Source organism: Pelophylax lessonae (genome assembly GCF_965119305.1).
Source record: "Pelophylax lessonae genome assembly, chromosome: 9".
Classification (NCBI taxonomy): Eukaryota; Metazoa; Chordata; class Amphibia; order Anura; family Ranidae; genus Pelophylax; species Pelophylax lessonae.
This window is the reverse complement of record NC_138776.1, coordinates 57486927-57504368: the sequence shown is the minus strand read 5'-3', so window position 1 is coordinate 57504368 and position 17442 is coordinate 57486927. Positions and strand designations below refer to the sequence as shown.

Below are 17442 nucleotides of genomic sequence, written 5' to 3'. Positions count from 1 at the left end.
TAGTTTTATATCTTCTCCCATGATGCTCCACTTCTCCTTTAGCCTCCTGGGAAGACAGTTTCCTCGGTTATCCAAACAATGATCAGCTCTCTGCCAGAAACTACAGCTCCCACAATCCCAATCCTCCACTTCCTGCCAGAGGGCGATCCCATTTGAAATCAGCATTAAAGGGGCACAGGAACAATTCCAACAACAACGATAAATCTGTATATTCATAATAGTAGTCCGATCCCCGCTGCACAACCTCTTGATGCGATGCTGAGCACGTGCACTCAACTGCTTTGGTCGACCATGGCGAAGCCTGTTCTGAGTGAAACCTGTCCTGTTAAACTGCTGTATGATCTTGGCCACTGTGCTGCAGCTCAGTTTCAGAGTCTTGGCAATCTTCTTATAGCCTAGGCCAGGCATGTCAAGCCCGCGGGCCGCATTGTGCCCTGGAAGCGCAGGTAAAGGGGGCTACCGGCCGCGGAACTCCAGACAGTTTCCCTTCCAGGGGTGGATCCAGGGGGGGGGGGCAATGGGGCAATTGCTCCCCCCCCTGAGAAAATATTAGAGACTCTCCCTCTTGCTCTGGGATGGCGGGTCGGTAAACCCAGATTGCGGGTTCCCGACCCTCCATCCCTGAGCATCACTGTAAATAACAGAGCCGGCACTATAGGAAGCAGAGCCTCCAGCATGGCTCCTGTTTCATGCTGATCATGCTCAGGAATGGTGGGTTGGGAAACTACGAATAGTACCCGGCAGCAGTAACAGCCAGCAATACCCGGCAGCAGTAACAGCCAGCAATACCCACCATCAGTAACAGCCAGCAATACCAGCCAGTAGTAACCACCAGCATTACCCACTAGCATTACCCACCAGCAGTAACCGCCAGCGCTACCCACCAGCAGTAACCACCAGCATTACCCGTCAGCGGTAACTGCCAGCAGTAGCCGCCAGCTGTAACCGCACCAGCAGTAACCGCCAGCAGTCTGCAAAATAAGTAGAAAAGGTATGTGCATTAGCATGTGTAAATTGTTGCAATACAGGCGCGGCAGCATTTTTTTTACTTATATACCTTAAGTATAGTGTTTATTATATATGCGGCCCGAGAAAATTTCTCTACACTTAATGTGGCCCAGAGAAACCAAAAGGCTGGACACCCATGGCCTAAGCCATCTTTATGTAGAGCAACAATTCTTTTTTTCAGATCCTCGGTGAGTTCTTTGCCATGAGGTGCCATGTTGAACTTCCAGTGACCAGTATGAGAGAGTGAGAGCGATAACACCAAATTTAATACACCTGCTCCCCATTCACACCTGAGACCTTGTAATACTAACAAGTCACATGACACCGGGGAGGGAAAATGGCTAATTGGGCCCAATTTGTAAATTTTTACTTAGGGGTGTATTCACTTTTGTTGCCAGCAGATTTGATTAATGGCTGTGTGTGGAGTTATTTTGAGGGGACAGTAAATTTACACTGTTATACAAGCTGTACACTCACTACTTTACATTGCAGCAATGTGTCATTTCTTCAGTGTTGTCACATGAAAAGATATAAAGAAATATTTACAAAAACTGACAATTGCGCGGTCCTGCGACGCTGTACCCAAACAAAAGTGATGTCCTTTTTTTTCCACTGAAACAGAGCTTTCTTTTGGTGGTATTTGATCACCTGTGCAAATTTTTTTTTTTTGCGCTATAAACAAAAAAAGTGTGACAATTTTGAAAAAATAACAATATTTTTTTCACATTCTTTTATATGAAATTCTCAAAAAAAAAATGTAAAAATCAAAATGTCTTAACATTTTAGGCCAATTAGTTTTCTGCTACATATTTTTGGTAAAAAAAAAAAATCGCAATAAGCGTATTTTGATTGGTTTGCGCAAAAGTTATTGCGTTTACTAACTATGGGAAAGATTTATGTCATTTTTATTGTTTTTTTTTTAACTAGTAATGGCGGTGATCTGTGATTTTTTTTTGCAGGACTGTGACATTGTGGCGGACGGATCGGACCCCTAACTGACATTTTTGGGGGTACCCGTGAAATTACTACAGTAATCAGTGCTATAAATAGGCACTGTTACTGTAAAAATGACACTGGCAGGGAAGGGGTTAACTTTATTGGTGATCAAGGGGTTAAGTGTGACCCTAGGGGCATGATTCTAACTGTCAGGGGGCGTGGCTTGTGAGATCATCACAGAGACATGCGATCCTATATAGCAGGATCACATAGCCTCTGTGATAATCTAAGAAGAATGAGAGATGACTGTGTTTACATCAGCCGTCTGTCCTTCTCTCTCAGCTGCGGGAGATCGCGAGTGGCCGGCGACCATCGGAGTCGCCGGTCACAAGCGCTGGCTCCCCGGCTGACGCGCTCGCCCCTAGAGTCTCCTGAGCGAGTAGTACTACGTCACTTTGCCCGGGAGCGGCTGCCTGCCACAGTAAACCTGAGGCGGGCGGTGGCTATGTGGTTAAATGTGTTTCTATTGTTTTAAAAGTGTGTTTAAAGACCTTAAAATGCTTTTAAAAGTACCGTAAAAGTTATAAAAACATGCCTAGGGTGTATTTAAATAGGGTACTTCTATTTCACGGATTTTCACTTATCGCGGGTGAGTCTGGAACGTAACCCCAGCTATGGAGGGGGGTTTACTGTACTCTTACTTGAAAAATCTCCTTTCCTGTTCATGTTGTAAGTTCTGCCTGTCTGCTGGCCATCTCTTTCCACAACTTCCTGGACTCCCAGCATGCTTTGCAGATTCTCCTCCATTTCTACATATCCCAGGGTACCTTGCTGCCTGCAAGCTGTGATTTCTGTATTGACTCCGCCTCCTGAAACTCCTCCTCTCAGCACCTCTGTAGTTCAGAAGGCAGGCTCTGTGTGACACAGCAGTGCCTACTCACATGGCATAGTGACTACGTCATAGAATTCCAGGAAGTAAATGTGTGGGAATTTTCACAAAGTAAGTTTACAAACTTCAAGATCATTCAGATGAAAAGTAGGCTAGAAATAGAAGAAATACAATGTAGAAATATATTTCACAGTTTGACTAGAGCAGAGGGCGACACACTTTCTATACAAGGGGCCAGTCTGTATAGACTTAGGGGGGCTGGACTGTGGCCTGGCAACAGTGAGAGTAAACAGTGCCCAATCTTTGGTTTTAGGGGGAAGAATAGTGCCCCATTGTTGGTGTCAGTGGCAGGAATTATGCCCCATTGTTGGTGTCAGTGGCAGGAATTATGCCCCATTGTTGGCGTCAGTGGCAGGAATTATGCCTCATTGTTGGTGTCAGTGGCAGGAATTATGCCCCACTGTTGGTGTCAGTGGCAGGAATTATGCCCCTTGGTTGGTGTCAGTGGCAGGAATTATGCCCCATTGTTGGTGTCAGTGGCAGGAATTATACCCCACTGTTGGTGTCAGTGGGCAGAATAATGTCTCATATCAGTGGGATGAATAATGCCCCAAGGGCCAGATAAAGACAAGCAAAAGACCACATCGGGCCCCCGGGTAAAGTTTGGATAACCCTGGACTAGAGATACGCAAGTGTTTTTTTTTTTCTAATTTTTGGTCTATATAAAATATGGGCACAGTGTTGAATGACGAAGTAATTGTCAGTCAAACTATCACAGTACTGATAACAGATGTCCCATTGAATAACCACTTGACCCCCAGAAAATGTACCCCCTTCATGATCAGGCCATTTTTGCGATATGGCACTGCTTTACTTCAACTAGAAATTGCGCAGTCGTTCGACACTGTACACAAATAAAAGGTGTGTCCTTTTTTTCCCCCACAAATAGAGCTTTCTTTTGGTGGTATTTGATCACCTCTACATTTTTTTTGCGCTATAAACCAAAAAAGAAGATCAAAAGAAAAAAAGGTTGGGACTTTGAGTGAAAGACGTGACCAGGCTGGCAGGAAACAATTGGCATGTTTATTAGTACATACAGTTCAATATGACATATACAATGTTTACAAAAAATTACATATTAGGAGAGCTAATAAGTGATCCCACAGTCCAATTGCATAGAGATCAACAGAGTAGGATTCCATATATGGTAGAGTATTGGGGAGTATATACAGCATCACAGACTGGAATTAAAAGTAGTAATAAAGTAGTAGTAGGATTTAAAACATCATGATCTCAACGCGTTTCGTGGCCCAAATCGCCACTTCATCAGGATCAGATGTAAAAATCTAAAGAGAAGCATATAAGGAAATTGGCACAGTGCTGATAATATGAATTGGAGAAAGGGGGGGGGGGGGCAGAACCTCATACATACCCACACTTATAGGAGGCTCAGATGGTAATTGAAAAGGAGAGTGGATTGCCAATTGTTTCCTGCCAGCCTGGTCACGCCTTTCACTCAAAGTCCCAACCTTTTTTTCTTTTTATCTATTGAACCGGGATGGAGTCGCACGGCACTCCCACTGTGCGCCTCATCTCACCAAACCCCCCCCCCCCTATACATAAACCATAAAAGAACAACAATTTTGAAAAAAATATATATATATATTTTACTTTCTGCTATAAAAAAACACATCCAATAAAAAAATGTAAAAATATCGAATTTCTTCATAAATTTAGACCAATATGTATTCTGCTACATATATTTGGTAAAAAAAAAAAATAAGCTGATATTGATTGGTTTGCGCAAAAGTTGTAGCGTCTACAAACTTTAAGATATTTTTATTTATTTTTGTTTTGTTTTTGTGACTAGTAATGGCGGCAATCAGCGACTTATAGTGGGACTGCGATATTGCGGTTAATATATCGGACACTAGCTGCCACTTTTGCCACTTTCTGGGAACCAGAGACACTATTCCTATTGGCCCTCTGATTTCTTTTGTACCAAATTGTATTGTAACTGTAATGTCTTCCTTCATTTTGTTAAGCGCTGCGCAAACTGTTGACGCTATATAAATCCTGTATAATAATAATATTACAGTGATCAGTGGTAAAAAATATGCACTGTCACTGTACTAATAACACTGGCTGGGTAGGGGGTTAACATTAAGGGCAATCAAGGGGTTAAATGTGTACCTAGCCAGTGTGGTGTGGGAGGTGCTTTTACTAGGGGAAGGCATGGATCCATATCTCTGCTTTGCAGGAACACAGGATCAATGCCTTCCCTACTGACAGAACGGCAATCTATCTGTGTAACGAACGATCGGTGGGTGTCGGGGGGGAAATCGACCCGCCGCTGGGCTCCCGCTGTGTTTGATCATAGCAGGAGCAGGCCACCGGCAGTGTGCCCCAGACCCACAAGTGTCAGATCAAGTACTAGTGTATAACCCGGCTTTAGGACCAATTCACACTATGTGCGATGACAGATGTTTTACCGCAATGATACACAGGAAACAGGCGTTTTCTATGTGTCCCATGCACACTTCAAAGCAGCCTACTGCTGTGCTGCACAATAAAATGCAGACATGCTGCATTTTATCACAGCGCACCAGCCCAAATCGCACTGCAATGTCAGGCAGCGCAGCGTTTTAAATCGTTTTGCATTTTTGTATAATTTTTTTTTTTTGTGGCCAATAAGTTGTTGGGGGAAAAATGCAAATTTCGGCAAAAACGCACTAAGTGCTTTTCTGCAGTCTCTCCTTTGAAGTCTATTGAACCAAAAACACACTATTTAAGTCCCTGACCCTTTCTGCAGCGGCTGAAGAAAGCATAGCTGTGAACGTGTTCCATAGGAAACCATGTTAAATGGACTGTGTTGTGCGTTTCTAAAAAACATATAGGTGTGAACCGACGCTTAACCCTGGTTCACACTGAATGTGACTTTGAAATCGTGCTACTTCACTAGAAGAAGCATGATTTCAGAGCCGCAGGTCAGTGCGAATTTAGGTGCGACTTGCCTGAGATCTGTTCGCCTTCATTCACAGATGTCTGTGCAAGTTGCATCTGAAATCGCCAAAAATAGTACAGGAAACCTTTTTTCAAATTCGTGCGGCACCGCAAAGTCGGAGTCGCACAGATTTGAACAGTTACAATGGGGTGCGGCTTGTCCTGCGATTTGGAACTGTCAAATCGCATGGCAAGTTGCACCGGTGTGATCACATGAACAGGTGTCCCCATGCAGGGCCGTCTTTAATATTGATTGGACCCTGGGCAAACATTTTCTTGGGCCCTCCCAATTTCACTTATCAACTATTCTCAGGCAGTTCAGGCTCAAGGGGCAGCTGCTTTAGGCCCCACAACAATGACTGGGCCTGGGGCAGCTGCCCTTTTTGCCCTGCCTTAAAGACAGCCCTGTCCCCATGGGAAACTATACTCCCCGTTCTTATTATGGTGGCAAATCAGAATGTTGGATTTACCCCCACATGTATTCCCAGTGATATCAATGATCAGGACAGAGAGAGAGTGAATCCCCCTCTATGGGGGCACAGACAGCAATACAAACCTGGCAGGCAAAAAAAAAAAGTTTTGCCTTCAGTTATACCTTAAGGCCCCTTTCACACGAGTGAATCAACCGACGGAGGCCGTTCTGGTCAGCGGGGGATCAATCCACCGATCCCCACTGAGCAGGCGGATGACAGCTCTGTCTCTACTCTGTGTGCAGAGACGGAGCTGTCAGATCCCTGCTGTCCTCTATGGGAGATCGTCTGTCTGTTCTCATCCGATCTGATCCGATCCTCCAGACGGATGGAAAATAGGGTTTCCATCCATCCGGATTTCACGGACAGGATCGGATCGGATAGCAGCGGGTGTCAGCGGACATGTCCCGCTGCCCCATCGGAATGCATGGAGCATCCGATCAGGTCCGCCTAAAAAACTGACAGGCGGATCGGATCGCCTGTGTGAAAGGGGCCTAAGTGATCAACTTTGCATTAAAGTAGAACTATAGGCAAAACTTTTTTTTTTTTCATTTTGGATGCAAAAAGGGAGGATTATAACCCCTGTAAGGTTTATTTTTCCCACCGATGTCCCATTGGGGAGATGTACATTCACTTCCTGTACCATAGCCAAACAGGAAGTGGGGAAGAAATCCCTAATAATTAAGGGAATCTCTTGGGGACCCATAGGTGTCCCCATTGGAAGATCCCCCCCCCCCCCAATTATTTTCTGGGGACAACACAAAATTTGGGATTTTCTTTACTTTCACTCTCAATGATAATGGAAAACAGGAGAAATAGAGAGGATGAATCTCTCTATTGGGGGCACAGACAGCAATAAAAACTGGCTGGGGTTCTAATCCACTCTCCAAAACAAAAAAAAAGAAAAAAAGTTTGGCTTTAGGGCCAGTTCATACCATAGAAACGCAGTCCGGATGCGTTCCAGATGCTTTTGTGCATGCGCGTTTTTGATGCATTCCAGTGCGTTTTTTAAGCAGTCCAGTGCATTTTTTCCCCTATTTTTCTCTTAACCTTAAATAAGAACATGTTCGTCTCAGTGTGGTTTTGGTGCGTTTAGGTGCATTGCAGTGAGTTTTTAATGTGTTTTGCAGTGTTCCAGTACAGTCCAGTGCTGGAAAAATGCAGCATGTTTTGCTTTTTTTTTCTGGAACTGGAACGCACTGGTATGATTTATGCCGTTAGAAACCATATGACCTACTTTCCATGCGCTTTTGATGCAGAAAAAAAAACGCACTGGACTGCATGTGGTGTGAACTGGCCCCGTAGCTATATTTTAGGTTCACTCTGTGGGCCATTTATGTATTTATATTATAGTGATCATATCCGCCTTTAGTCCCGCTTCACACTTCTGCGAAGTATACAGCTTGTTCCCGCATCGCATCCGCACCCCTGGCAGTTCACACTGCCATATGCGATACGCAGGGGGGGGTGTCAATTAAAAGTTACGACATCCCCAGTTGAGATCGCATATCGCAGTGCAATCGGCAAGTTCGCACAGAATCGGATCGCACTAGTGTGAACCACCATGCTATTCGATTCTGCTGCGGATAAAAAAAAGGGTCATGTGCGTGTTTAGTGCGATTGCGGTGCGAATTCAGCCAAAGTGTAAGGCTGAAATTTGCACCGCACAGAGATCGCATGTAATTTAGGAGCAGTGCGGTCCGAATTACATGCGATCTCTGTGATCGCACTAATGTGAACCGGCCCTTAAAAAGTATAACTAAAAGACAAAGCTTTTTTTTTTAGTTTTGGATAGATTGGAGAGGGATTAGAACACCTGACAGTTTTTATTGCTTTCAGTGACCCCCCCCCCCCCCCCCCGTGGCCCGTACACACGATCCGAAAATCGGATGCATTCAAATCGATTGTACAATTATGGGATCGTTAGTACAGAGCTTTCAAGAGCCGATCATGACAGTTCATCTGAATCCATCCGATGGGACAAGTATGTACATTTTTTTCATACAATACCAGATCGTACGATTTTACTTTATTTGGTACAATTGTCAGCCGAAAAGACAATACAACACAATACATCACTTCTGATTTTTGAGAAGTTTTGTAACCTCTCCAGTTTTGATATGTGACTAGCATGCAAAAAAAAAAAAAAAAAAGCCGATCTGTGGTCCGAATTTCGGATTGGTGTGTACGGGCCATTAGGGAGGATTCATCCTCTTTACAGTATCCTGTGTACCAAAAGATAAAGGAAATCGCAAATTGTGGGTTGTCACCAGAACAGGAATAGAGGGGAAAATCTTCCAATGGGGACAGGTGACGGCAAGGGCGTATTTGGAGGCATTTCCTCTCACTTCCTGTTTTGGACATGGGACAGGAAGTGAAGGGAAATCTTCCCATTGGGACACAGATGGCGAAAAAAAGTGGACAAGGGTTTTAATTCTCCATTAAAGCAGAACTTTAGGTTTAGCAAATATTATCTAAATACAAGAGTCCCGTCTATTATTATTTGGATCTTAGTGTGTTTTGTGTATGTATTCCAGATCTGTGCAGTAATCCAGTGTAAGATTTTTCCGGTAATAAAGACCGCTCACTGTTGCTCTCTTTCCTTGTGCAGGATGACTGGTCTTGACTCCGCCCCCTTCTGTAGTTTTCTGCAGGTAGCCTGAAGTGGGTGGAGCTCCTCGGCCATTCCCACAGCTCTTCTCTCTGCACGGACAAAGTGATGAGGTCACTGCTATTTTACAAGGTAATACAGTAAAACCTTGGTTTGAGAGCGCTTTGCAAGACAAGCACATTTTTAAAATAAATTTTGACTTGATATACAAGCGATGTCTTGATATACAAGTAGCGTCATGTATAAAAAAGAAGAGAGGCGCCTCTAAGTGTAGCAATATGGTTACATTTAATGAAGGGTAAAGCTGTCCACATAGACCATCCTCTGCACAGCCATCTTCATCATCCCTTCCCCGCTGCACTCCACGAGCGATTCAAAGCCTCACTTTCAGATCACTCTACTGCAGGCTATTCTTCCCGGTCACGATTGCAGACTGACAGTGGTGAGAGCCAGTGGTTCAGAAGATGGTCTATGTGGACAGCTTTACCCCGGATGCCTGCATACTTAGATGTGCCTGTTTTATTCATCAACCATGTGAGTTGCTAAATGTTGAACCTTCATTAAATGTAACCATATTGCTACACTTAGAGGCTCCTCTCATCTCTCTTATATTCTGTAGCTCTGCTAGATTTTGCTTCTAATCCCCTTGGGAAGGCTGCATATTGTGGATGGACATTTTATGGTTACACAACCTATCACATTGCTATAATCTTTGTATATAGACTATAAACTGAAGGACTTGTGGAACGAATCATCTGAGTTTCCATTATTTCTTATGGGGAAATTCGCTTTGGTATAAGAGTGCTTTGGATTACAAGCATGTTTCCAGAACGAATTATGCTCGCAATCCAAGGTTTTACTGTATCTGGGTTTGTATAGGCATTTGGGTGCACACAAAGTAGATTGGTCCGCTGTGGCTATTGAAGAATATATTTAACTGAAAACTTTTGTGATCAGAGCTCAGCTTTAAGCTGGCCATACACTAGTGACATTTTTCTAATCGTTAAGGGTGTTAATCGATGTCTGTTTTCAGACATCACATTGATGATGAAATTTGAAGGAGCATGATGGAAACTTTTAACCTCTTGCCGACCACCCGGCACTCAGCTGCGCAAATCGCCTTACCCATACGTCGCTCCGCAGACGGCGATTCGCGAGAGTGGAAGCTGATCTGCAGGGCCGGTGGCTGCAATTGCCGCCAGGCACCTGCGATCCCTCCCAGGGTGGGGGGGGGGGGGGGAATGGCGGTGTGCCGTTATAAACACAGCAGACCGTTGTTCTGTCAGCAATCAACACATGGCTCCTGTATTCCAGTGTTAATTTCTTCGACTAAAACCGACTAAAACGTTTTCGTCGACTAACACAATTCAGATGACTAAAATAAGGCTAAAACTAAAATGGCATTTTAGTCAAAAGACTATAACTAAAACTAAATCGAAATTTGCTGCCAAAAATTAACACTGGTGCATGCTCAAAGCATAAATAATAACATATTCGATTTTTCACTCCAGGACCAGCAGTAGTATATAATGAGTTTGGAAATTGTAGAGAAATGCTTAAATAATGCATTACAAATTACAATTGAACTACACCCATTCGATTATAGATGACTAAAATGAGTTTTAGTCGACTAAAATGTAGGGCGTTTTAGTCGACTAAAATATACTGGAGTTTTAGTCGACTAAATACGACTAAAACTAAAACACTTGCAGAAGACTAAAATGGGACTAAAACTAAAATGCCATTTTAGTCCTAAGACTAAAACTAAATTGAAATTTGCTGCCAAAATTAACACTGCTGTATTCCTCCTATTTAGGAACACAGGTCTCTGTGTTGATTCCATAAGCCCATCCCCCTCACCGTTAGAAAGCACCCCCCTAGGGACACATTTCACCCTGGTGTTAACCCCTTCCCTGCCAGTGTCATTATTACAGTAACAGTGCATATTTTTAGCACGGATTACTGCAGTAATGTCACTGGTCCCCCCAAAAGTGTCAAAAATGTCAGTTAGGGGTCCGATCTGTCCGCTGCAATGTCGCAGTCTCGCTAAAAATGGCTGATTGCCGCCATTACTAGAAAAAAAAATTACATACATATTTCCCCTAGTTTTGTAGATGCAATGTCAGTTAACCACTTACCGACCAGCCGCTGCAAATATGCGGTGGCAGGTTGGCAGGTTCCCGCAAAATGCCGTACCCGGTCGGCGCTTCGCGGGAGCGATCGCCAGCAGGAAAACTGATTTGCGGGGGCCGGCGGCCGCAATTGCCGCCGGGCCTCTGCGGTCGCTCCCCGTGGAGACAGAACAGCAGACCCTTATTCTGTCAGCAGTCAACACAGGGCTTCTGTGTGCCTCCTATTTCCATGAGCCCACAGTAAGAAAACACCCCCCCTCGGCATACATTTAACCCTTTGATCGCCCCCTGGTGTTAGCCCCTTCCCTGCCAGTGTCTTTAGTACAGTAACAGTGCATATTTTTAGCACTGATTACTGTAATAATATCAATGGTCCTCCCCAAAAGTGTCAAAAATGTCAGTTAGGTGTTCGATCTGTCCGCCGCAATGTCGCAGTCCCGCTAAAAAAAAAAATCACTGATTGCCGCCATTACTAGTAAAAAAAAAAAAAAATTTAAGAAAAATTACATAAATCTTTCCCCTAGTTTGCAGACGTGCAAACCAATCAATATACACTTATTGGGATTTTTTTTTTTTTACCAAAACTATGTAATAGAAAACAAATTGGCCTAAAATGATGAAAAAATTTGATTTTTTATTTTTTTTATTGGGAATGTTTTATAGCAGAAAGTAAAAAATATTGTTTTTGTTTTTCAGAATTGTCGCTCTTTTTTTGTTTATAGGGAAAAAAATAAAAATCGCACAGGTGATCAAATACCACCAAAAGAAAGCTCTGTTTGTGGGGAAAAAAAGGACATCAATTTTATTTGGGTACAGCGTCGCATGACCGCGCAATAGTCAGTTAAAGTAATGCAGTGCCAAATCACAAAAAAATGGCCTGGTCATTAAGGGGGAAAATCTTCCGGTCCTTAAGTGGTTAATCGAACAACTAAATTCCTCACAGTGAATGTGGTCTCTGTTCAGGAAAAGTTCATTCTTTCAAAATTTGAATGTTAAATGCAAATGACATTTTACAATGACATTCATCAAGTCGGGGAATGTACTGAGAATTTTCGTTGGAACGTTCGCTAATAATGTATGGGCTTTTTTTTTTTTTTCCTTTCAGCCAACAGATTGTACGATCCACAGAAGCGAGAATGGAGCAATCCCTCCGGCGGGGACATTGCATTACAACCCGGGGCTGTCAGAACACATTGATGATTTGCTGCAGCTGCTAATCGAAAAAAGTTTTCCGGCGTCAAACAATTGCAGAGCTCCTCCGTGCCGCCTGTCAGTTCTCTATAATATCCTTTTTTATGATCCGGTGCCCCAAACTGAACTGAATCTCCCAGGTGAGGTTTTCTCATGCCTGGTACAGGGCAGATGAGGTCTATATATCTTATATACACAAAGTATCTGTCTGCCTGTAGAAGCTGCAGATTGGCATTGAGTGCTCTATGATCTCCCATCAGAGGTATATAATGGTGTGATAAGACTATACTGGGAGGGGGGCAGGTCCAGCACTGCGGTGTGAGCAGGATGGGGGTCCTGGGACTAGAATCAGGGGGAAGATCCAGTACTGCAGTGGGGGGAGAGGCAGGAAGGGGCGGATGCAGGGTGGTGGGGGGGGGGGGGTGCAGTGTGCTGGGATGAGAGCTCTGCACACACGTCACACTCTCCTCTGTGCTGCAATGGCTCTGCCTGGAGTGTGATCAGCAGCAGAATCAGCAGACGCAGCATCCAGCATGTCCGTCCGAGAGGTCCAGGCTGCAGGTAGGACTCTGCAGGGGCACAGCTGAATTAGGGGACATCTGGGGGGCAGAGCTTTCATTGGATAGAAGAGGGAGAACATCTGGAGGTGACAGCTGTCATATCAAGATGAAATGGGCTGTCAAGTCAGGATAGTATTGGGGGGGGGGGGGGATATAGCTGACATATCAAGATAGAATGAGGGGGGGGGCTACTGTCAGGTGAAATGGGGGTGACAACTGTTCTATCAGGATGGAACAGGGGAAACACAGCTGTCACATATAGATTGGGGGGCACAGTTATTATAATAGTGTGAACTAGTGGACACAGCTGTCCTATCAGGTTAAAGTGGGGTGTCATGGCTGTCCTACCACAATGGAAAAATGGGGGGGGGCACAGTTATCATATAGGTTGGAATGGGGGTGACAAAGGTCCTATCAGGATGACATACGTATGTGTGTGTGTGTGTGTGTGGGGGGGTTGTGGGGGGGGGGGGGGGGCTGGGGGGAGTAGGGGTTGCTGTCCTAACAGGATGGGGGGGGAGGAGTGTGGATACAGCCGACCCATCTGGATGGAATAGAGGAGACACAGTTGCCATGTAGGGTGTAATGGGGGGGGGGGGACATAGCAATCGTATTAGAACAAAATGAGGGGGGGCATCCTATAAGGATAAAATAGGGGGGGATAGCTGTCCTATTGAATTGGACTGGGGGGGGGGGGGACACAGCTGTCCTATCAGGATGGAGTTGGGGGGGGGGGGGGCACAGTTGTCATATGGGTTGGAATGGGGGAGACACAACCGTGATATCAGGATGGAATGGGGGGGGGGGGGCACAGACATCCTATCAGGATAGAATAAAGGTGGGGGCAACTGTCTTATTGAAATGGATTGGGGGGGGACACAACTGTCCTAGCAAGATAGAATGGGGGGGATACAGTTGCCATATCAGGATAGATTTGGGGGGGGCAGTTGTCATATCAGGATAGATTGGGGGGGATACAGTTGTCATATCAGGATAGATTGGGGAAGGGGGAACAGTTGTCATATTGGGGAAGGGAAAGGAACAGTTGTCATATCAGGATAGATTGGAGGAGGGGGGCAGTTGTCATATCGGGACTTGTAGTTCCCATGCGCCCAGACAGAATTGCCCCTCTGCCCTCTCACCCTTGCGGCTTTCTGGGTAGTTTTACTTAAGCCCATCTTGCTCATCTCCTCTGTAAGGTCATCTGTATTAAGTGGGGGCGGGGCTGTACGTTTTGGGGGTCTTCAGACCGTAATATGTGCATATGCCGGGTTCTGTCATGTGACCTGCGTCCGCCATGACTCAGCGATGCAGTTTGGGGCTGCAGCTGAATTTATTGGCTGAGAAATGTCATCTCAGCAGAGCACAGCCGCCATAATGCCGCCGAGGAGCTGGTCGTGGGCTGGCAGCGTCCCCCAGGGACAATCGGCCCATCTGCCACATTGCAAAATGTACGGACTTAATAGGGTCCTATAGATCTCTGTGTATTTCAGTATAATTAACGATCATTAAATGACGGTGAACACAGGTTCAAGCTGGCCACACACCTGACAATCGGATTGTACAATCTCCTGCAGGTAGTGTGAGTGCCGGTCTGATTGGATACAAATGGAAGGATTGGTTGGATGGAAGGTGGTGCATCCTGTAGAGATTGTACAATCAGGTTGCAGCATGCGTGGCAGTTTATCAGGATCTGGTACGCTGTGATTGGATGTTGTGAGTATCAGATCGCTGGTTGCACTTGTATAATTTCACAGAGATTGCTACAATCACTTACTGTATATTGTAAAAATTTATTTACAATCATCAAAAGAGAAAATTAGCTTGAGAAAAATGTTTTTCCCCGTTTTTGCCCGGCCTGGCGATCCGATGGACATTTCTATCTATGATGAGTATTAGGGGGCTCAGCGGTGTCAGTTGGGGTTTTGGGACCCCCGATGTGTGTTAGAGGCAGGAAATAGTTCTCATATTTTCAGCAGTGAGAACAGACGAGGTTTATGCCTGACATTGTGCTGAAGGTTTTCACACTTTATATACCGCCAGCCAGCGAAAAGCGAGTCCGACCCGGCCTGGCGTAATTCGTAATCACGCCGGTGGATTACCACCAATGTAACCAAACTGTGCCAGGAGGAGCCAGCCAATAACTGAACAATATTTAGATCAGGATTCCTGAATATACTTTTAGCCCCCGTTCACATCGGGCCGATTTGACACGCCAAACCGCATGCCAAATCAGAGTCTATTGCTGGCAACATCCGAATTGGTGCAAGGCTGACTTTGTGACGCCGCACCGATTCCCAAAAGTAATTCCTGCATTACCTTTGGCAACTTTGCGGGCGATTTCAATAGACATCTGTGTATGAACCCGCACAGATGTCTCTCAAATCACCCCCGAAGTCGGACTGAAATTCTGGTTTGAAATCATGCGAGTTCAGTGGCATTTATGAGGTTAAATAAATATCACCTCCTCAGTGCCTCTAAAGAGCCATCTGAACATGGATCGCTTTTCAGGGGTGCGTCAATCTTGTCACAAGTCTAAATTAAAGGAGAAGTACAGCCAAAGCTCTTTTGGCTGGACTTCTTGTCTGGATCACAGGAGTGCAGTCTGTTCTGCACTCCTATGACCCATTTTCAGCAGACAGCGGGCCGAAGCCTGCTGTTGGCTGATGTCCCAGAGCCAGTCCAGGCTCAGGAAAGATCATGACCATATGGTCGGGATCTGCCAACATGCCTGGACCGGTACCCAGCTCAGCCTCTAAGCGAGCCGCTGAGAGCCTGAACCGGCTACTACTGCCCTCCACAGCCCAGCGCTCCAAAGAGTGTTTTTGGGGGGTGGCGAGCAGACAGGAGTGACTGACAGTTCCCAGCTCTCTGCTCATGGAATCCTGAAAACCGAGCGATCGGCGGTGTTTGAGTCTCGGTTCTCAGTGCTAGAGGTGGCGGGCAACAGATGCAGCATGCAAGTATGATTCCCAAAAAAAAGAGCCCATACTTCTATTTTAAGCCTAAGAGATTATAACCCCTGCCAGGTTTTTTTTGCCATTTGAAACATCGATTTGACATCACTAACAATTAAAGAAAATCAAATGATCATTCTTAAAATGAAGATTTTTAATTTACATATTTTAGTGTATACATTAAATTCCCTGTCAGGTTTTTTTGCCATCTGGGGTGATTTCCCTTCACTTCCTGTCCCCTAGCCAAAACAGGAAGTGAGAGGAAATCCCTACAAAGTGAGTTGTCACCAGAACTAGTGTCCTCATTGGAAGATCTCCCCTCTAATCCTGTTTTGGTGACAACCGCAAAGTTTGGGATTTTCTTTCACTTTTGGTGATAGCCCTTTCCAGGACATATAGAGAGGGTGAATCTCCCCACGGGGGACACAGGCAGCAATAAAAACTGACAGGGGTTCTAATCCCTCTCCATTCTATCCAAAACTAAATTGCCTTAAGTTATACTTTAAGTTAAATGGTAGATGCTAGAGCCTCTGTCAGCTTTTTATTGTTGTCTATTTCTTTGTTGCAGATTCCCCCCCCCCCCACTTCCTGTTTGCTAAAACGGTGTCACAAGAGCAGAAGTTGAGGGGAAGCCTCTTGAACCCCGGATAGCAGCAAAACATGACAGGGTTTCTAACCTTTCCCTACTCCATCCTAAAGTATAGAAATAAAGTATTGGCTATGGATATGGCATTATTGAAAACACAAAATTGTAGAAATCTGACTCAGCAAAATCAGTTTTGCTTTTATCTGGGAAGAGACCATTTGTAACCGACATTCTGTTACTTAAAATATAACTAAAGGAAAACGTTTTTGTTGGTATTCGATAGATTAGAGAGGGGTTAGATACCATGTCATGTTTTTATTGTTGCCTGTGCCCCCATTAGAGAGATTCACCCTTTACATTTGTCCTGATGACCATCATTACCAAAATTTAAAGGAAATTTCAAATTTTGGGTTGTCACCAGAACAGCAATAGAGAGGAAACCTTCAAATGGGGAAAATAGTTCTGGTGTCTACTGGGGATTTCCTTCACGATGGAGGGGTTTCCTCGCACTTCCTGTTGTGTCTATGGGACAGGAAGTGAAGGGAAATTTCCACAATGGGACACAGGTGGCAAAAACAAATAAATAAACTACCTTACTCAATGAAAAAAGAAAATAACATGTTTCCTGCAGAACAAAAAGTATGTCTGGACAGCCGCACTCCACTGCAAATATTTATTGAAAAAAAGGAAAAAAAAAAAAACACAGCATATAGAGGTGCGGATCAAAGACAGCTGACGCGTTTCACACTACTAACAGTGCTTAACCACTTTAAGACCGGAAGGATTTGCCCCCTTAATGACCAGGCCCTATTTTGCGATTCGGCACTGCGTTACTTTAATGGACAATTGCGCGGTCATGCAAATGAAATTGACGTCCTTTTTTCCACACAAATAGAGCTTGTGACGAGACCCTTGCTCGCTCGCTTCCACTCTCCCGACACTCCTCTGTTTCTAGTGAGTCAGCTTGCAGATCGCAACGTCTGATGGTTCGGTCAACCAATGATCCGGGATCCGAACTACAGCTATGTGCCGTCCGGAATCCATTACAACAAACACCAAGCAGGCTGTATGTAAGTTCAAACAGGAAGACCATTTATTG

The 17442-nt window shown here is 44.8% G+C and overlaps 1 protein-coding gene across 1 annotated transcript in view; it reads left to right on the top strand.

The window, feature by feature from the left end:
- Positions 1–12664: 12664 nt before the first annotated feature.
- The window catches only part of HSPA12A (heat shock protein family A (Hsp70) member 12A), a 91508-nt gene continuing 86730 nt past the window's right edge, over positions 12665–17442 (top strand). The window contains exon 1 of the mRNA XM_082268438.1: positions 12665–12801. Coding sequence (XP_082124564.1) covers positions 12774–12801 — 28 coding nt within the window. The 5' untranslated portion in view covers positions 12665–12773. The remainder of the gene's footprint in view (positions 12802–17442) is intronic.